This window comes from Anomaloglossus baeobatrachus, chromosome 8, assembly GCF_048569485.1.
Source record: "Anomaloglossus baeobatrachus isolate aAnoBae1 chromosome 8, aAnoBae1.hap1, whole genome shotgun sequence".
Classification (NCBI taxonomy): domain Eukaryota; kingdom Metazoa; phylum Chordata; class Amphibia; order Anura; family Aromobatidae; genus Anomaloglossus; species Anomaloglossus baeobatrachus.
Window position 1 is genome coordinate 76,665,512 of NC_134360.1, and position 22,759 is coordinate 76,688,270.

Consider the following 22,759-nt stretch of genomic DNA (forward strand, 5'->3'; position numbering starts at 1 on the left):
CTGGACTTCAGTTGATGTTGTGAACGGGTTCTTCTTCACCAAAGAAAGTATGCGGCGATCATCCACCACTGTTGTCATCCGTGGACGCCCAGGCCTTTTTGAGTTCCCAAGCTCACCAGTCAATTCCTTTTTTCTCAGAATGTACCCGACTGTTAATTTTGCTGCTCCAAGCATGTCTGCTATCTTTCTGATGGATTTTTTCTTTTTTTTCAGCCTCAGGATGTTCTGCTTCACCTCAATTGAGAGTTCCTTAGACCGCATGTTGTCTGGTCACAGCAGCAGCTTCCAAATGCAAAACCACACACCTGTAATCAACCCCAGACCTTTTAACTACTTCATTGATTACAGGTTAACGAGGGAGACGCCTTCAGAGTTAATTGCAGCCCTTAGAGTCCCTTGTCCAATTACTTTTGGTCCCTTGAAAAAGAGGAGGCTATGCATTACAGAGCTATGATTCCTAATAAACCCTTTCTCCGATTTGGATGTGAAAACTCTCATATTGCAGCTGGGAGTGTGCACTTTCAGCCCATATTATATATATAATTGTATTTCTGAACATGTTTTTGTAAACAGGTAAAATAACAAAACTTGTGTCACTGTCCAAATATTTCTGGACCTAACTGTATATTATATATATATATATATATATATATATATATATATATATATATATATATATATATATATATATTATAGTGTGTGTGTGTGTGTGTGTGTGTGTGTGTGTGTGTATGTATATATATATATATATATATATACACACACACACACACACACACATACATACATACACACACACTGTAATATATAATATATATATATTATAGTGTGTGTATGTGTGTGTGTGTATATATATATATATATATATATATTTTATTTTTTTAAAGATTTGGCACCTTAATCGTGCTGACCCAGAGAATAAAATGACCAAGTAATTTAGACCGCACAGTGATCAGCCTGAAAAAGAATTCAGAGGAGGAAAAGCATTTTACTTTATTTATTTTTATTGACCTGACCACCCTAATCGATGCAGTGTTATTACAATTCCTCGAACCACCACTTGATGAAGTTTTGGCCGACGTGTGGCGATTACCTCTCATGGCGCAGGAACACATTGTTCAGGTTGTCATTCACTATAAGAAGCTCCTCTGTGAGTTGTTCGTGGGTCACCCGAGGTATCAGCTCCAGAACTCTCTGCTGCATGGATCGGCACGTACGGTTCAACTCCTGGGAAGAAAACAAGCAACGTTCATGTCTAGTGACAAGACTAATGAGTGACACACATCAGGGATGTATGATATGCTGTGTCCTTCCTGCAATAACATAGGACATGCTGACACTGGGTATCAGGTAACTGTAACAGTGACCATATAGTGTGCAAATAGAATTAAACAGAAAACAAGCCACATATATACCATGATTTTTGGACAATAAGACACTTTTTAGCAAGAAAAAAAATCCTGCAAAAATATATGTGCATCTCATTGGCGGGAACAGCTTCCTCTGACAGAACAACATGCCAATATCGTCATTCCCAATCACAGAACTGCTCTCGCCTCCCCTGCCTGACACTGACCCATGATCAGTGCAGGGCAGGAGAGAAAACTACCAGGACCCTATGTGTATATACAGCAGAGCTGAGTATATGTGTTTATGAGAGGTAGGTGTGTGTGTGTGTGTGTGTGTGTGTGTGTGTGTGTGTGTGTGTGTGTGTGTGTGTGTGTGTGTGTGTGTGTGTGTGTGTGTGTGTGTGTGTCCATGCTGAACTTTCCTCCCACCCCATGATCTAACTCACTCTCAATTTACAATCTGGCCTCTGCCCCCACTTTTCTACTGTAACCGCCCTGACCAAAATTACTAACATCTTACCGCCAAAGCTAACAGACAGTTCTCTATACTACTCCCTCCAGACCTGTCCTTTGCCTTCAACACAACTGACTGCCCCCTCCTATTACAAATTCTCTCTTCCATTGGTGTCTAAAACGTTAACCTCTCCTTGTTCTCCTCGCACCTTTCCAACTGCACATTTAGCGTCTCCCACACTTCCTCCTTATCTTGCCCTCTCTCTGTTGGTGTCCCTCAGGGCTCTGTCCCGAGACCCCTATTCTTCTCTATCTATGCCATTAGCCTGGGACAACTGAAAGTCCAATGGCTTCCAGTAACATCTACATAGCTGATGATACTCGGATACATCCCTCTGGCTCAGAAGTCACTTCTATGGCCTAGACGTCACCTCTGTGCTGGAATACCAGAGTGTCTATCAGTCTTCTCATTATGCTTCCTATGGCTATCTGTAGAGAAATCTGAACTCATGAGGTTTCCTCCAACTCACCCACCTCCCCTACCCATTCTATCCATCACAATAAATGACATCACACTATCCACTGTACCGGAAGTCCGCTGCCTCAGAATAACCCTTGACTGTGTCCTGTCCTTCCAACCACACATCTAAGCTCTCACCACCTCCTGCTGCCTCCAAGTCAAAAATATTTTGAGACTTTGTACCTTTCTCATCTCGGAGTCTACTAAACTGCTATTACATGCCATCATCTCCTGCCCCGACTACTGCAACATCTTCGTCTGTGGCCTCCTTGCTAACAGGCTCGCACCTCTCCAGTCTGTCAATAAGTTTGCTGCCCGACTAATCCACCGCTCTCCTTGCTATTTCTCCACTTCTCCCCTCCGGAAAATAACATCATTAGCTCCCAAATTCCCCAAAGTATCCAGTTCAAACTAACACTAACCTACAAAGCAGTCCAAAATCTGTCTCCTCCGTATATCTTCAAGCTAATCTCCCAATATCTACTATCATGTAATCTCCAATCCTCCTTCTCTCCTCCACACTTATTTGTTCCTCACCCAATCACCTCCAAGACTTCTCCCAAGTATCTCCCATCCTTTGGAATTCCGTGCCCCATCCTATCCGATTATCTGACACATTAATATCCACCAGACTGAACTTGAAAACCCATCTATTAAAGAAAGCTTACAGTCTACAATAAACCACCTCACCACCACTGGAGCTGCGGCTAACCCCACCCCAACCTACTGTCACCTTCCCCATTATCTTGTAGAATTTAAAGGGAACCTGTCACTGGAAGTCTATAATACTTACCTAACTGTCGGTGCGGCGCTGTCCGGTCGGATGGGCGTCTCCGTTCTTCGGGTCCCACGCCTCCTCTTTCGGCCATCTTTGTCCTCCTTCTGAAGCTCGGGTGGATGACACGTTGTAGGTGATCTACACGAGCCGACAGTGAGGTCCTGAGCAGGCGCACTTTGATCTGCCCTGCTCGGGCAGATCAAAGTATTGTAGTGTGACTCCACAGGACCTTCGATCCGACCAAACAACTCCGCACCGACCGTTAAGTAAATATTATAGACTTCCGGTGACAGGTTCCCTTTAAGGCCACAAGGACAGGGTCCTCTCTTCTCTGTATCTGTCTATTGTTAGTTTGTTAACTGTAATTTATATCTATATTTTGTATATAACCCCTTCTCGTGTACAACACCATGGAATCAATAGTGCTCTATAACTAAATAATAATGATTGTTACACATTACTAAATTATGACATGTATGGTTTGATTTGCCTGTTTAAATTTGAAGGGTTTTTACCAACATCTTGAGAAATTCATGACAATAGCACCTTTAGAAATATAATTTACCTAGAAAGTTGGTGACGTGTTCAATACTTATTTCACTGAGTGTGTGTGTGTGTGTAACAGATCTGTGTGTGTGTGTGTAACAGATCTGTGTGTGTGTGTGTGTGTGTGTAACAGATCTGTGTGTGTGTGTGTGTGTGTGTAACAGATCTGTGTGTGTGTGTGTAACAGATCTGTGTGTGTGTGTGTGTGTGTGTGTAACAGATCTGTGTGTGTGTGTGTGTGTGTAACAGATCTGTGTGTGTGTAACAGATCTGTGTGTGTGTAACAGATCTGTGTGTGTGTGTAACAGATCTGTGTGTGTGTGTAACAGATCTGTGTGTGTGTGTGTGCGTGTGTAACAGATCTGTGTGTGTGTGTAAAAGATCTGTGTGTGTGTAACAGATCTGTGTGTGTGTGTGTGTGTGTAACAGATCTGTGTGTGTGTGTGTGTGTGTGTGTGTAACAGATCTGTGTGTGTGTGTGTAACAGATCTGTGTGTGTGTGTGTGTGTGTGTAACAGATCTGTGTGTGTGTATGTATGTGCGCAGCAGAGCTATGTGTGTATGTACAGTATATGTAGCAGATCTATGAATATATACAGCAGAGCTGACTGTGCTATAATGTATATTCAGCAGTGTTTTGTATGTGTGCACTGCAGAGAGTGTACATAATTGCTGTGAAGCTATGTGTGAAACAGTAACAGGACAACCATTACCTTCTATTCTACCCTAGTGCATTAAAATTAGCACTATTAACTCCTCCACTTCTTTACACCACCAGGAAAATTTGAATTAGTTGGAAATATATCTTCATATTTTTGCTGTCTAACCCTGGGGTGGATATATGGTAAATGTACATTTACAGACGCAAAATATCTCCAAGATCATCACTAATGGAAAAGTGCATGACTTGTCTTCCACAGCAAAATTGTTTTGAAAAAAAAAATACAAAGTTCTGTAAGCATTGTGACTGAGGGTACAAAAATAAAACGTAAACAGAGTATTTTAAGGGGTTGTCCCATGATTATTTTACCACTAGATTAAGCAAAACACATTTTTTCAAACTGAAATTAAAAAAAATAAAATGATAAAGCATGCGTTTACATAGACTTGAATTATTTGTACTTCTTATGGTGACACCTAGTGTTCTTTTTTGTTCAGCCTCAAGTGTGCAGATTCTTATCAAAGAACAATCCCTTCTCAAGCCCTATGCTTCACCCCAGTAAAATAACACCACCTATACTCACTACCAGTGGCGGGGATCACATGACATTGCTATGTTACATGATCTCAACAGCCAATCAGCAATGGATTCACTGTCCACCCTTCAGATTTAATTAAGAACTAGAAGAAGGGAGAGCTGTAGCTGCTCTCTTACGAGGGGCTGCTGCTAAGTTTTTGGCTTTACCCAGAAATAAACGAGATAGGATGATGAAACTTTACATTTATTCCACATACTCTTCACTGATGTCAACACACTTAGCCTAGTGAAAAGAAGGATTTCAGTTGTGCTTCAAACCAGGCATCCGTAGCAGCCATGGCATCAGAAATGGTGTGAAATTTGGTACCCTTGAGGTGTTTCTTCAGGTTTGGGAACAGATGATAGTCGGAGGGAGCTAGATCTGGTGAAAAAGATGGGTGGTCAACCAGCTGGAAGCCCAGCTTTGCCGTGGTCACTTGTGCAGTGTGAGCAGAGGCGTTGTCTTGCAGGAACAAAATTCCTTTGGACAGCTTGCCGCACCTTTTGGCCTTCAAAGCTGCCTTCCATTGGTCCAAAAGGTCAATGTAATACCTTGCATTGATGGTGGAACCCTTTTGAAGGTAGTCCACTAGCAGCACGCCCTCCTTATCCCATAACACAGACGCCATCACCTTTAGTGGCTGATTTTTGCACCCTGAACTTCTTTGGACAAGGAGAACCACTGTGCCTCCACTGTTACCTGCTCCTTGTTTTCAGGGTCATTCAAATAAATCCAGATCTCATCCATAGTGACCAGTCAATCCAGGAAGTTCTTATCAGTCCGGAAACGCTGACAAATGGAGCGGTAAGTTTTCACTCGCATGCTTCTCTGATCCGTTGTCAAACATTTGGGGACCCACTTTGCAGATAGCTTCCTCATGTCCAAATGTTCATGGTAATGACACAAACACATTCATAGGAAATCCCCATGATGTCTGCTATTGCTTTAGCTGAAATGCGTGGATTCTCCAGTATAAGGTTGTGCACATCATCAACGATCTCCGGAACAACGTCCAGGACATTCCTCATTATTGGTGCTGAAGTGGCCAATTTTAAATTTGGCAACCCAGTTCTTAACTGTGGAATATGAAGGGCATTGATCCCCCAATGTCTGCGACATATCACCATCACTATCCTTAGCAGACTTTCCTTACAGAAACATGAATTTTATCCCTCCTCTGCTCTCAGTTGCTGTGAATATCACATTAGACTCCACCATTTTGTTTTCCCGCGTGCGTAGAACACTGTTGCCATAAGCAACAAACACAGCATATTGAAAACATATATTAGACACATAAGGCTTTCATGTGATGTAACATTCATTACCATAGAAACAGAAAAAGATGACAAAGTCAAAGACTTATCAGCAGCCCCTCGTATTTCCTCTGAATGTCTTATTTGTCTTGAGCAGGGGACAATGAGGCGCCAATTGTTATGTTAGGAGATCCACGGGAGAGCCAGTGCTGGCACTGCTGGAACAGTGCTGGCACCAAAAGAGATTACAGCTGATATTATTTTACTGGGGAGAAACATGGGGACTGAGAAGGGGTTGTCAGAGTTGTGGATAACCCCTTTAACTGGTCTGCAAAAGTACAAGAATCACACCACGATCCATGTACAAGTAGATACAGGCAGTGAGTACGACACAAGTCATATTAGGTACATGCTCTGAAAGGAAACTAAACATATACCAGGGGGCCCGATTATAAATATGTTACGCTTGTGTCTAGCTATTACTGTATGTGTGTGTATGTATGTATGTATGTATGTATGTATGTATGTATGTATGTATGTGTGTGTATGTATGTATGTATGTATGTATGTATGTATGTATGTATGTATGTATGTATGTATGTATGTATGTATGTATGTATGTATATATATATATATATATATATATATATATATATATATATATATATATATATTGTAACAGGGTTACTGGTCCTATAGTCGATGGGAGGTATGTGTCGCAGAGATGGTTATCCTCTGTAATGTAAGCCCGGGAGTAAGCTCCAGTACATGTAGTGCTGGGAGAATATTAGGAGAATATTAGGGCCGGGTTTTACGAGCAGCCGGAGAGATGGGTGGGTCTGGCTGCTCACATACCTCCACTTCTGGGTTTGCTTGTGGATATAAAAGGAGACCAGGAGTCTCATAGGGTGTCTGTGTTTGGGGATTGCTGGACTCTAACAGAGAGGAGCTCTGTGTGAAAGTGGACTGTTTATGCCGAGCAGGCACGCCCGCAGTGACACGGACTTATTGGGGGTTTTTTTTGTTGTTTTATACCTTTGTGGCCGAAAAGGCTTGCTTTATGTTTCTGCTGAAGCAGGTTATGAGACTTTTAAAATAAACCTGCTGGACTTTTCTAATGAAACCGTTCCTGTCCTTAGGACGATCCCCAAGATAAATACAAAAATTAATCTCCTTGTTCAGCGCATGTCACCAGTGTAAACAGCGATTAGATTTAACAAGCATATTATGTTTTTTTTAATCTATTAAATGTTTTTTTCTTATTATCTTAAAATGATCAAAAAATGCCACGAGCTTGTAAAATCAACTAACTTTACAATTTGCTTATCATTAAAAAACATTCTCTGTGTTCCCAAGACTGGAAGGCTATGTGCGCACGCTGCGTTTTTTTGATGCTGCGTTTTTGGCCGCTGAAAACGCACAAACGCATAAAAACGCACCCGAGACAAAAACGCGCAAAAAATGCATTGGTAAAAATGCATGCGTTTTGGTGCGTTTTTGGCTGAGTTTTGCTGCGTTTTTTATCTCTGCGTTTTTCCAATGCATTGCATGGGGGGAAAACGCAGAAAAACGCAGGAAAGAATTGACATGTTCATTTTTTTTTTTAAGCTCAAAAACGCAGCTTAAAAAAAAAAAAGTTGTGTGCGGACAGCAAAATTGAAAACTCAGAGACTTTGCTGGGGAAGCAAAGTTACACAGTTTTGAGCCCAAAAACGCGCAAAAACGCCGCGAAAAACACACTGTGCGCACATAGCCTAAAAAGCCTTTAAAAAAAAAAATCAATTGCTTACTGTTAGTTGCTTAAATTACCGACCATCTCTACAGTTTTATTGGAAATGGCTGGTGTCTTAGACAAGAAACAAAGCGCTAACAAAGATTTGCTATAGAGCTTGTAAGTGCAGCTCTAAAGTGACAGGATATACAAGATCATGGACCATGGCGCTCCTCTAATGGTGCAAAGGCAAAGCTACTTCAACTAGCAGCGCAGCTCGCACCTGCAGCATAACCATGGCTGGTATTCCCGGCAAGTAATCAGGTGTGCACCACTGACCCTTTCTTTGTACGCTCAGACAATCCATTGAATCTTGTTCTACACTTTATACAGCCGTTCCCTGAACATGTTATTCCATCTGACCCCAGCATAAAATATGCAAGCCGAGCCAAGCAGCCATGTGTTTTTTTCAGCTGGAGACTCAGTCATTTCTTGGCAATCACATAGATATAATTGGCCAGTAAACGCTGCACGGAGCGGCTTTTACGATTACACAAAGAACTGCTGCCAAGTGCCCATTACTTCCAAGGTTTTTTCATGCTAATGATTTGAAATATCATGGAAAGTAAACCCACATTAACATGTGTCATATGAGTCAAGATGTGATGCAACAGAAGAATTAACACAATTTATAGGACAAAAATAGTCCTCGATTCCTACCTGCAGTAAATCCAAATCAGACGCTGTTGCATTCTGTGGCACCAATTCGGTCAACATCTCCGACATGACTTTCACGTTTCCGTTCACCACCTCCAACTCACTGCGTAGCTTTGCAATCTGCAACAGATATATAATATAAATTATATATGTAACTTCTATATGGCCTGGACTATAGTCAAAAAAATGGAGTCACAATTCTGCTGGTCAGCACAGGAATCATTCAACACCTGGAATATGTAAGATGCCCATGAGACATGAGCAAAAAGATTACAGAGGAGGAAAAAGAATACAGAGGAGGAAAAAGAATACAGAGGAGGAAAAAGAATACAGAGGAGCAAAAAGAATACAGAGGAGGAAAAAGAATACAGAGGAGGAAAAAGAATACAGAGGAGGAAAAAGAATACAGAGGAGGAAAAAGAATACAGAGGAGCAAAAAGAATACAGAGGAGGAAAAAGAATACAGAGGAGGAAAAAGAATACAGAGGAGGAAAAAGAATACAGAGGAGGAAAAAGAATACAGAGGAGGAAAAATAATAGAGGAGCAAAAAGAATACAGAGGAGGAAAAAGAATACAGAGGAGGAAAAAGAATACAGAGGAGGAAAAAGAATACAGAGGAGGAAAAAGAATACAGAGGAGCAAAAAGATTACAGAGGAGCAAAAAGAATACAGAGGAGGAAAAAGAATACAGAGGAGCAAAAAGAATACAGAGGAGGAAAAAGAATACAGAGGAGGAAAAAGAATACAGAGGAGCAAAAAGATTACAGAGGAGCAAAAAGATTACAGAGGAACAAAAAGATTACAGAGGAGCAAAAAGATTACAGAGGAGCAAAAAGAATACAGAGAAGGAAAAAGAATACAGAGGAGGAAAAAGAATACAGAGGAGGAAAAAGAATACAGAGGAGGAAAAAGATTACAGAGGAGGAAAAAGAATACAGAGAAGGAAAAAGAATACAGAGGAGGAAAAAGAATACAGAGGAGGAAAAAGAATACAGAGGAGGAAAAAGAATACAGAGGAGGAAAAAGAATACAGAGGAGGAAAAAGAATACAGAGGAGGAAAAAGAATACAGAGGAGGAAAAAGAATACAGAGGAGGAAAAAGAATACAGAGGAGCAAAAAGAATACAGAGGAGGAAAAAGAATGCAGAGGAGGAAAAAGAATACAGAGGAGGAAAAAGAATACAGAGGAGCAAAAAGAATACAGAGGAGCAAAAAGATTACAGAGGAGCAAAAAGATTACAGAGGAGCAAGAAGAATACAGAGGAGCAAAAAGAATATAGAGGAGCAAAAAGAATAGAGAGGAGGAAAAAGAATACAGAGGAGCAAAAAGAATACAGAGGAGGAAAAAGAATACAGAGGAGCAAAAAGAATACAGAGGAGCAAAAAGAATACAGAGGAGGAAAAAGAATACAGAGGAGCAAAAAGATTACAGAGGAGCAAAAAGATTACAGAGGAGCAAAAAGATTACAGAGGAGCAAAAAGATTACAGAGGAGCAAAAAGAATACAGAGGAGCAAAAAGAATACAGAGGAGCAAAAAGAATACAGAGGAGCAAGAAGATTACAGAGGAGCAAAAAGAATACAGAGGAGCAAAAAGATTACAGAGGAGCAAAAAGAATACAGAGGAGCAAAAAGATTACAGAGGAGCAAAAAGAATACAGAGGAGCAAAAAGAATACAGAGGAGCAAAAAGATTACAGAGGAGCAAAAAGATTACAGAGGAGCAAAAAGAATACAGAGGAGCAAAAAGATTACAGAGGAGCAAAAAGATTACAGAGGAGCAAGAAGATTACAGAGGAGCAAGAAGATTACAGAGGAGCAAAAAGAATATAGAGGAGCAAAAAGAATACAGAGGAGCAAAAAGAATACAGAGGAGGAAAAAGAATGCAGAGGAGGAAAAAGAATACAGAGGAGGAAAAAGAATACAGAGGAGCAAAAAGAATACAGAGGAGCAAAAAGATTACAGAGGAGCAAAAAGATTACAGAGGAGCAAGAAGAATACAGAGGAGCAAAAAGAATATAGAGGAGCAAAAAGAATAGAGAGGAGGAAAAAGAATACAGAGGAGCAAAAAGAATACAGAGGAGGAAAAAGAATACAGAGGAGCAAAAAGAATACAGAGGAGCAAAAAGAATACAGAGGAGGAAAAAGAATACAGAGGAGCAAAAAGATTACAGAGGAGCAAAAAGATTACAGAGGAGCAAAAAGATTACAGAGGAGCAAAAAGATTACAGAGGAGCAAAAAGAATACAGAGGAGCAAAAAGAATACAGAGGAGCAAAAAGAATACAGAGGAGCAAGAAGATTACAGAGGAGCAAAAAGAATACAGAGGAGCAAAAAGATTACAGAGGAGCAAAAAGAATACAGAGGAGCAAAAAGATTACAGAGGAGCAAAAAGAATACAGAGGAGCAAAAAGAATACAGAGGAGCAAAAAGATTACAGAGGAGCAAAAAGATTACAGAGGAGCAGAAAGAATACAGAGGAGCAAAAAGATTACAGAGGAGCAAAAAGATTACAGAGGAGCAAGAAGATTACAGAGGAGCAAGAAGAATACAGAGGAGCAAAAAGAATATAGAGGAGCAAAAAGAATAGAGAGGAGCAAAAAGAATACAGAGGAGCAAGAAGATTACAGAGGAGCAAAAAGAATACAGAGGAGCAAAAAGAATACAGAGGAGCAAAAAGATTACAGAGGAGCAAAAGATACTTCGGTCCTCTGTGACTGGAGGACCAGGCTTTGTGATATGGCCTAAAGGGATATCATGGGGGCCGAGTAATCCCAAAAGGTGCCCAGGATGGCGGCATTTGAGTACTGGTCGAGGCCATTCAAAATGTTCGGATCCGGCTGTCAAAAAGTGCTGAAGTGCATGCTGGCTCATAATAGTGCGACTCTTGACTCATGTACTTAAAGAAAAAAAAAAAAAAAAAAAAAAGGTTTGATACTGTGTAAGCCAGATGAAAAAAGATTGACTGCTCTCAGTGGAAGAAACAAAATTATAATCTTGTAATTATGATATCTTTTAATGGTGAACAAAATATAAAATAAATGATGTTACAAAGCCTGATGAAGAGACTACTTATGTTTCTTCATCAGGCATGGTAAAAAAAGTATTGGAAAAAAAACCCCAAAAATTTACAATAGGTGTAAATATTTGTTATTCCATGCCTGGTGAGGAGACCTACCAAAGTATCTGAAGAAGCACAAATATATGCAACAAATAGGTGTAAATATTTGTGTTTCTTCATAGTTTGTTATATCGCGCCTGATGAAGAGACCTGAGTTAGTCTGGAAAGCTTGCTTTGGAACATCATTTATTTTATTTCAGTTAGCCATTAAAAGGTATCAAAACTTATTATTTTGTTTCTCCAACTGAGATCAATCTGATCAATCATCTGTAATGCAGTTACACCCTAGGAGTTGCACACTTGTCTGGGCAAAATCATCAGTGAGAGAAGAGTCAGGGGGACCCCACACACATTAGATGAATGGAGCATTTGCTTAACATTGAAGGAGTTGTCTCGGGATAATGAATTGATTAGTGGGGATCCAACTACTGGAACCTACACCGATCCACAGAATGGGAAATGTTTATCCATATTTATACATACGCTCAACCGCCACTCCACTCATTCCCTGTGGGGCTGCTGAGGCTTGCAGTCCCTTAGAAAATTAATTGAGCAGCAGTCAGGCATCTGACCTGCAGCGCCATTTTGGAACATGGGTGAAAGTTCCACTTTGAGGACAAAAATTCCCTGTACAACTGTCGAATAGTCCGGATCCCAACGGTTGGACCCCCCTCGATAAGCAGCAAGTTATCCCATATCATGCGGATTGATGAGGACTCATTTCTGTCAGACAACCCCTTTAAAGGGAACCTGTCACCAGGTTTTTCCCTTATGAGCTGCGGCCACCACCAGTAAGGTCTTGTATACAGCATTCTAGAATACAGTATATAAGAGCCCAGGCTTATCTGTATAACGTAAAAACAGCTCTTATAATACCCACCTAGGGGGCGGTCAGGTCTGATGGGCATCACTGCTCTTGGCTCGGCACCTCCTCTATCTTGTGCAGTCTCCGTCCTCCTTCTCAGCCCTGTGTAGATGACACGTCCTACTTCATCCACACAGAGGCCTCCATTTCCCTCCTGCGCAGGCGCACTTTGATCTGACTTGCTGAGGGCAGTTCAAAGTACTGTAGTGCGCAAGGGCAGGCAGTGTCTTTGACCTTTCTTTGCACCTGCACATTACAGTACTTTGCTCTGTCCTCAGCAGAGTAAATCAAGGTGCGCATGTGCAGGAGTGCAATGGAGACCTCTGTGTGGATGATGTAGGACGCATCATCCACATGGGGCTGGGAAGGAGGAAGGCAACTGCACAAGATGAGGAGGAGCTGGGCTGAGAGCAGTGACGCCCATCGAATCGTGCCGCCCCCTAAGTGAGTATTATAAAGGTATTTTTTATGTTATACAGAGCGGCCTGGGCTCTTATATACAGTATTCTGGAATACTGTATATAAGGGATCACTGGTGCTGGCTGAAGCTTATAAGGGACAAATCTCGTGACAGTTTCCATTTAATTAATGTGTATGTGACCCTATAGTTTTTCTTACATGAGATTCTTATATCACTAGAGCATGTTCTGTAGATACAGTGTGAAAATATGGGCTGTATTTCATCTCGGCCTGAAAGCTTAAAAATGCAGCTATGGATCAGATCGAGCTATAAGACATGGTCAGCATGAAGCAAACAATATTCTATGCAGATAACATCTACATATAAAGAGGAACTTAAACAAGTGCATGTATAAAATCCTTACAATCTGCCATTATTGACAAGCACAACATGTAACAACCAACTAAAAAAAGGAAGAATCAAACGAAGTAACCTCCATCTACAAACAGAAAATACATAGTGTACATCCAATCCACCTGGGGAGGGAGATGTCGCACAGAGTAGACTTTCATCTGGGTAATGGCAGTCATCAACGGCAAACTTTATTTGCATGAAATAGTGTGAAAAATGAAAAGAAAAGCCATTCAATAAGACATTACTAAAGATTCATCTTCCTTCCATTATAAGTCTTCTGCTTAAGGCAATGAATGTGTAAAGGTCTCCTCTGGGCACAACAAAGAAATAAATCATATAATTAAGTTATAAAGGCGATGAAAATGGAAAAGCATTTACTTAATGTGACAATCTCTTCTAATCCATTCAATAGATGTTAAATTACAGTAAAATGCCGGGGAACCTGAAGATTTCAGGGAAGACAAAATTTTACTTGTCAAAGGTTTCATTGTATGTATCAATATATTAATCTTTATTTTTACTTATAGAAATGATAATGTTACCATTTGTCACCTGTCAATTAGTTGGTATTTTTGAACGTAGTTTTAACATCATTCACTCATTTCTGGCCAATTTGTCATGCCTGTGTCACTCTATGTGACTGGAGACTTCTGAATTCACACAGTGCGCGCACTGCACACTGTCAGGATTCTCTGGTCTGGCAGTGAGAGTGGGAAGTCACAGAACCGCAAGTATGCGATTTAAATAGATGTGGTCATGTGCCAACTAGACATGCGCTGCGTCACTCAATGAAAATTAATTGGACATGTCTAGTCAGAATGTGGACAGAAGTATACAAATCACAAATGCATGCTCACATGACCATACACTCACAACTGGCATATGAGAATACTAAAAGTGTGCTGCATGCGTGCTTTGAGAATTCAGAAGCATGCAGTACCTAGACTCCAGACTTTCAATGCAAACCTGGACAAGCCCTTTATTTATAAAATGAAGCAGTGTAGCCCAATCCTAACAGCGTGTAATATACTCACTGTCAGAATTCAGCTCTGCTTCTGGTTCCAGTAGTGAACACATAGCCACTCCACTTATATGCGATTTTCATACTTACAGTCATGGGACATTTGGTTTTCTTCCTGTTTCTTTCAGTTTTTCACTGAACATTGAGAGAATTAGGAATAGCAGCTCGTCGGCACATAACTGTAAGTGTGCATATAGCGTATGAATGATCGGGGGTGCAAACTAAATTATTGCCCTGGGTACCGAAAAACCTAGATCCACCTCTGCTAAAAGATCATTTCCACTTTTTTTTTTTTTAGAAATAACTTCCACAATTTTCGTACACAATTTATAGGCGCACACTACTTTGGCACATCTTGTTAGTGGCAAGCTCCTCCGCGAGACGTGCCTGAGATGTTACTGCAGTCAGGGACTAGAGTAACATTTCGGGAGTAAGAACTGCCACCGCTTGCCATAAATTTGACCAGAGATCATAGCCTCACTCCATCCTGGCTCTTTCCCAGCTCCACTCATTTTGGCAGAGCGGCTTAAAAATACTGTGAAAACGCCAACAGTTGGACATTTTTGCGCAACTTCGCTCTGTCTAAAACCGTTGCGACCAGTTTTCTGGCATAAGCAATTTAATATATCGACCCCACTCATTTTGACACTGGATGAGTTTTTCTTCCATTTGCCAAATTGGACCCCGATGCTGCAGTGCGATCCATGCACAATTATGGGATGGATGTGGACAGGCAGTGGATCACCTCTCCTATTATTGCAGTCTGGATTTGCTGCCTCTACAGCTAATGGGTTCACATACTTTCACATAAGAAAAGCAAAAGCTCATCACCTGTAATAGAAAGCTCAGTTTACCTGGTCCACTGTGGGGATTATTGGAGCATCGCCTGACGTTCCTGGAGGAACCTGACTTGTGTACGGGGGTGGTGCCGGGCGACTGACTGAACCGCCTCTTTGAAGACTATCGGAAGGAGGCAAAACTGGCCGTGGCATGGGTTCAGGTGTGACGTAACTCTGCGGAGTAAACAAACGAGTAGTCAAAGGGATTATTTGCCATCTTGGCATACATACAGTAGCCGCTAGCTTATATAAATAATACATTTACATACTTTATGCTTGCATTCTGCTTGCTGAGGACCGGTATGCTCTGGAAATTATATGGCTTGGACCGATGGCATGGTTGCCCTGCTGGTTTGAATTGTCCACTCAGGCAGAATTGAAGGAGCCCATGGACACCAAAGCTTGCAGGATTTAGCCATTCGGCCAGCTTTAGAGCACTGATTGCAAGCTCTAACGCAAAGAGCCTGCAAGCCAATGCTCCTCACCTAGGAGACCGTCCACCACCGATACACTGCAGAGGTGTCAGGTAACCTAGACAACAAGCAGTACACTATAGGAGTAAATCCCATCTATTCTTGACATTGTAAAGCATTTGGCGTAAACTCCAATATTACTTCTTTTTACAACTACATTGCCATTTTACAAGATGAGACAACTGTTTTAAGAATGACACTTCCTGAAAATCGTATTCCGCTTTGACCCTGCGGCGATGGAGAAACACCGGATCACCGAAGCAATCCGGACGAAGACATTCTCAGAGCAGGGCATGCAAAAACTAAAGCAAGTTCTCCTTGTCTAGGAAACAGGTCAACGCTGATGGTTACTGGTCACCTCCACAGTCTAAGGCAACAAAAAGGGAACCAATCACCCGGATTTTCCTATATAACCTAAGCCCAGTGCTATACTGGCACTATCAGGCTGATTCTGTTCATACCTGTAGTGGGCAGCTCGGATGTTTAGGTTTTGAAATCCAAGACAGTGAAGTTTGTAAAATGAGCAGCTTCTTGAGGACTTCCTGTTCCTGTCCTGGCTGAGGTGGCAGCTTAGGGGAGAAGCTCCTGCCACCCCTCACAGAAACCGACTAAAAACAGACCCCCCGGACGAGCCACCAAACAGAGAGCAGCACAGGAGGTTACCTAAAGCAGACAGCTATGGAACGGTACCTCCTGAGAAGCTCTGGGAGCGGTGAATCAGCCTGGAGAAGCTTTGATATGGACAGAGGAGAAGATAAGATAATGGCACCGAGCCTGATGGGGGAGGAGCCTGAACGCATGGTGAGAGACACAGAAAAGCAAACACAGAGCTGGAAGGGGAGAGATAAGGGAGATATGAGCGAGGAGACAGGAGATAAGGAAGATATGAGCGAGGAGTCACAGGAGGACACAGCAGGAGAGAGGTGGATGCAGGGGACTGATGATGGTGGATCGCAATGGGAGGATGAAGGAGATATGGAGACAGAGGGGAGAGAAGATGCAGACAAAGCAGGGCAGCTCAGAGACACAGCAGTGTTGGAGGATGAAACTGACAAACAGCACAGGGAGATTAATCCCACTCAGACTCACAGGAAGTCAAATGCAAGAATTCATAGTACCCCTTCCAAAGGAAACAAAAAGCAGCCTACTACACCAACATCACAAGCCTGCAAGCTATTGGGGGATGGAGGTGGTGGCCCAGTCCAGACAAAGAGAACTAAGAAAACAGCACCACCTGCAGGCCAAGACAAGTACACACAAAAGCTTAATGTGGACTATAAAAAACTGGCTGAAGAAGTGACATCACACTTGTCAAAAGAGGTTAAAGTGGCTATTGAGGCAGCCATACAAACATCATTAGCTAATATGCAAAAACAGATAAATGCCCATGCCTCTAGACTGGCAGAATCAGAGCAGAGAATATCTGACTCCGAGGAGACAATACTGGCCATGCAAGCACAAATAGCAGCTCTAGCAAAATCTAATGAATACTTGAAGGATAAAGCGGACGATTTGGAAAACAGATCGAGACGAAACAACTTACGTATAGTCGGGTTGCCAGAGTCTGTGTCGATTGGACGGTTGGATAATATATGCGAGTTGGAGCTACCGCAGGCCCTGGGCATAAAGGCGAAATTCAGAGTTGAAAGAGCCCACAGAGTGGGTCCACTGAGACACCAGGAGGCGAATAAGGGAGAGGGCCAAAACTCAAACAAGAATACCCCGATAAGAGCCAGGCAGGTGATTGTCAAGTACCTTGATTATAAGCATAAGGAGGAAATATTGAGGGCCTTTAGAGAACGAAAGCGTCCACTACAATATCAAGGCAACAGACTGCTAATTTTTGGGGATTATTCAGCGGAAGTATCCAGAAGGAGAAAAGAATTTACCAAAATTTGCTCATTTCTGTACAACAAAAAAGTAAAGTGCCAGCTATTATACCCTGCTACACTGAAAGTTAGAAACCCCAATGGCTCGTTTGTATACTACAAGGACTACAAAGAAGCAGAAAACATTCTCATGGCAGAGCTCAACAAGACTAGGTCAGAAAGGCAAGAAAAAGGAGCTAGTGGAGAAGGGAATAATAGAAGAGGATCCCCCACAAGCTCAGGAAGAGATGTGGGACGTCTTGGGGGACAAAAGCAAGTCGAGACCAGGGAGGAAAGGAGGCCAAGCCCGGGTCGACAGCATAATTCTCGCCTGGAACACAGGAACCAACCCTTGGAGAGAAACCATGATACCTGAACTGGAACTCGCTCATTGTTTTTCCTTTTTTTTGCCTGTTTTTTTTTTTTTTTTTTTTTCTCTCTTCCCAAACAGGGAGAGGCGTTGAGGAGGATGCATTACGGAGAGAGGGTTGGGGAGGTGAGAGGAGGAGGGGGAAGGGAGAAAAGAGAGGAAAACATCCCAAAGTCTGGGTCCTCTTCCCCCCCTCTTTTTTTTTTTTTTTTTTTTTTTTTTTTTTTTGTTCTTCTCCTTTCTTTCTCCATCTTCTCTCCCCTTGGTCTTTTTTTTTCTTTTTTTCTTTTTCTCCTTTGTCCAGGAACATCATCCAAATTCAAATGAAGTGGGCCTGTTCTGGGCGGACTGATGGCTACCTGGAGTCAGAGATAAGTAGGACTGGAGAATCTTGCTGAGGTTTTGACATACTGTGCTAATTTTTGCATAATTTTCAAAGGCTTATTCAAGTTAGTCCGGGGATAGAACATATATTTTTTGGGGGGTGATTAGGGAGCTACATATTTTGGCTAGGAATAGGGGAGCTCACCAACGTGGCGGGAAACGCCGTGGATTTCTCGGAAGGGAAAATATGTTTTACAGTTACATGCTTTTTGTTGTATTTGTTATATTTGCAAGGTGGGGAAAGGGAGTGTCGATTTTGTGGTACCAACTGTGATTCTAGTGTCGAACATCTCGTCTTCCTTGATGCAGGGGCCCATAGGGGAGGGAGTAGTAAAAGCAGAATACACAGGTTAACATGATACAGATAACTACGTGGAATGTTAAAGGGCTGAGATCACCTAACAAACGAGCAATGATATTGAGACATCTGAAAAGACTAAAGACAGACATTGCCTTATTACAGGAAACCCACTTGGGGGGGGAGGACTTTTTCCGCATGAAGAAACATTGGGTGGGCACCGTTTACGGGGCAGCGGCACAAGGTAGAAAAGCGGGCACTATGATTCTAATAAATAAACAATTCAGTCATGAGGTAGTGGCACATGAGGCAGACGACCATGGAAGGTGGCAGCACTTAACAATCGTTAGTCCAGCGGGTAAACTCAGTATTTATAATGTCTATGGCCCAAATTCACAACAAATCACATTCCATGATGACATAAAGGCCACCATATTAGCAGATGGGGAGGCTAACATTATAGTGGGAGGCGATTTTAACACTGTCCCAGACTCAGCTGAAGATAGGAGGAGGGGCGAGGAGGGGACAGCTAATGTGGGCAGGAGTTTAGACAATAGGGATGTAACATTAGAAGACGTAGGACTGAAAGACATCTGGAGACTAACTCACCCACATGACAGAGAGTATACACACTTCTCTCACCCTCATGATAGCTGGTCACGTATTGATCAGTTCTGGATCTCGCAAGACTTACTGAGTGGAACGCAAGATTGTGTGATAGAGAATATGGTGATCTCTGATCATAGTCCGGTGAGATTGGGCATTAGAGAGAAATTCAGGAGAGGTACAGATATCATATGGAGATTCCCATCGTTCCTTCTCAGGCAAGATAATTTCCACAAGGTGCTACAGGAGTGGTGGGGAGAATTCGCAGAGGACAATAAGGAACATAGAGAGTCCCCAGTGATATTTTGGGAAACGGCAAAAGCGGTCCTAAGGGGCCGTCTGGTGGGGTACGCAGCCATGATCAAACGGAAAACCAATGAGAATTATAATTTCCATAGTGAAGCAGTACGGGTAGCATATACAAATTATGTGACAAATAGATCTCCCATGACAAAAGGCAGATGGTTGGAGGCAAAAGAGGGATTTGACGAATGGGCCAAAAAAAAGGAACAACTATTCTGGTCGCACAAGGAGGTTGACTTACATAGGTTTGGCAACAAGGCGGGAAGGATGTTGGCCAATCTGGCAAGGGGCAGCAGAAAGATGACAGTGATCTCTAAACTGAAAACAAAGGGGGGAGAGGTGACTACGGATCCTAAGGACATTAATAAACTGTTGGGAGATTACTATAGAAAACTATATGGGTCAGGGAATAACGACATGACTGATGAGGCAGAGTGGCTAAGACAAGCCCAAATGCCTAGCTTGACGGAGGAAGATTTGAGTGCCTTAAACGCAGATATCACAGTAGAGGAGGTGACGAGAACAATTGGGGAGCTTAACACCAACAAGGCACCGGGACCTGACGGTTTCAATAGTGAATTCTATAAGGCTCTGAAGGATCTGATCTCGCCGGATCTAACCTCAGTCTTTAATGCTTTCCTGGGAGGGGCGGAAATACCCAAAAATTCCAACATAGCATATATTAAATTACTCCCCAAGGGAACCAAGGACCTGGATGATCCCTCTAGTTATAGACCTATATCGCTCATAAATCAGGATTTAAAAATTATGTCCAAGATCATGGCTAATAGACTGGCCGAGATCTTACCTAGGATCATTACGAATCACCAGGTGGGGTTTATTAAGGGGAGAAATGCCGTTACCAATATCCGAAAGACAATTCTAGTGGTAGACGCGGTTAGACTGGGTCTCACTGAGGGAGGGGCTAGACCTGCCCTAGTTACACTTGACGCAGAAAAAGCGTTTGATAATGTAAATTGGGGGTGGTTAGACAGGGTAATGGAGGCCATAGGGATTGTAGGCAAGATGAGACTTTACATTAGAAACCTTTATGCCAACTCGGGAGCTAGGGTTCACACTCCGGGCTTTCTATCAGACGTGTTCCCTTTGATGAAGGGAACAAGACAGGGCTGCCCATTATCTCCTCTTTTATTCAACCTGGCAATCGAGCCGTTGTCAAGAATACTACAGGGACAAAATAGCTTTAAAGGAATCAAGATAAGGGGTTCAGAAGTAAAGACAGCGCTTTTTGCTGATGACATCATACTTTATATGGGGGACCCCGGTGCGGATTTGCCACAGACTCTTGCCTTGATTGAAAAATTTGGCTCATTCTCCGGTTTCAAACTGAACAAAAAAAAATGCGAGATCATGTTCCTAAAGGGGCATCATGGGACAATGGGGGGACAAATAAGGGATGGCTGTCTATGTGGAATTCCTATAGCACAATCTTCAATTAAATACCTGGGAGTGCATATAGGAAGATCGGTGGAAACAATCTATAACTTGAATTATGGACCGCTAATCAGGAAAATTATAGTTCAATTAAAGGGATGGAAAGGTCTGCCACTTCCATTACTGGCAAGATGTCACCTGATAAAAATGATGAGCTTTCCTAGGCTGCTGTATCCCTTCCAGACAATCCCGCTATTGCTAAAACTAAAGGATGTGAATAAGCTCAACTCCGCGTATACAGAATTTCTGTGGAGGGGAAGGAAACCCAGAATAAAGCTGCGTACGCTGATGAAGTCAGCAGAGGAGGGAGGTCTAAACTTTCCAGATGTCCAAGGGTATAATCTTGTATGTATCATGAGGCATGTAATTGATTGGGTGAGAGGAACGAGTAGGCACTCAGATCATGCGATGGAAACTAAATATGCGTCACCGTGGGATCTGACGTCCATTCTGCACTCCCCACTATCCAGGGTTGAAGGGCACATAAGGAACTCAATTATATTCCGAGACACCATGCTAACATGGAAGTCGGTAAGGAAAAAACTGGGGCTCTCATGGAAAGTGTCCAAGTACTTGAACCCCTGGGCATTCCCAAATTTTCCCCTGGGACGAGAAAACAAGCTATTTACTAGATGGAAAGAGAGGGGAGTCAGGAGAATGATAGATGTTATGAATGTGGAGGACAGGAGGTGGATGACAGGTCGGGAAGTGTTGGATAAGTACAACCTTAATAGCTCACATGTCATCCAGTATGAACAATTGAAACATGGAATAATAGGAGACCTGGGTGTGGTTGGAAGAGAGCTGAACAGAAGTTCGATTGATGAGTTACTGGAATGTGATGTAACAAGTATAAATGTCTCTAAAATTTATCGATCGCTAAGGGGGGTGCTTATCTCTCGGGAGGATAGTCGGACTTTAAAAGCGTGGGGGAAACAATTGGGAAGTGAAGAAGTGGTGGATGATATACTGAGAGGATGGGTACAAGTGCGGAAACACATTACCAATGAGAGATGGAGAGACACTCAATTCAGAATTCTACATAGGGCCATTATAGGTTTCAACATACCAGGTAGGGATAGGTGGTGTCCTAAGTGTCAAAAAGAAAAAACGGATATGCTGCATGGGCTATGGGAATGTGAGACAATCGCTAGGTTCTGGAACCAAGTCAGACTATTTGCCCAGTCAACATGGGGAATTTTCAGCAAACTAGACTTAATGGTGTGGATTTTCCACTCCTTTGAGGGAGGAGTAGGAGGAGGACCGAGCACGCAGGAAAAGAGGAAATACGCAATAATGCATGACATAGCCTTGATAGCTAAGCGTTGCATCTTAAAACACTGGATTCAAAGGGAGGGCCCATCCATAAAGGAGGTTGTGGGCGAACTACACAACCTTCTGAAGTGGGAAAAACTAGAAGCGGAGAGGGATAAAGATGGGTTGACAGCCAAGTTTTTTGTGAGATGGAGACATTTTATTGAAAGCCAATTCACACAGGGAGAAATAATTAACCTGATGGCACCTTTTGTTCACTCGGAGTGGTATATCCTGAGCGATATCCAGGACAGCCTGGGTAAACTGAGAATCACCTAGGAGGGGGCTCTGGCGGGAGGGGGAGACGAGACGGTTGGGAATACCAAGACACGCTAGCAAAATTGAAATCATTCAGGGACGACACAGAGATTTAACGAATTGTATTGCATATGTTATATTATATTTCATTACCTATGTTTTGGTTTAATGTTACTGTATACTATCTTAAATCGAACAGCAACAT

At 42.3% G+C, this 22,759-nt stretch overlaps 1 protein-coding gene across 1 annotated transcript in view; it reads right to left on the reverse strand.

The window, feature by feature from the left end:
• Positions 1 to 22,759, reverse strand: part of TOM1 (target of myb1 membrane trafficking protein) — a 186,429-nt gene that overhangs the window by 100,105 nt on the left and 63,565 nt on the right. The window contains exons 6-8 of the mRNA XM_075321804.1: positions 15,241 to 15,399; positions 8,569 to 8,685; positions 1,094 to 1,227 (exon numbers count right to left, since the gene is read on the reverse strand). Of these exons, the coding sequence (XP_075177919.1) occupies positions 1,094 to 1,227; positions 8,569 to 8,685; positions 15,241 to 15,399 (410 nt within the window). The remainder of the gene's footprint in view (positions 1 to 1,093; positions 1,228 to 8,568; positions 8,686 to 15,240; positions 15,400 to 22,759) is intronic.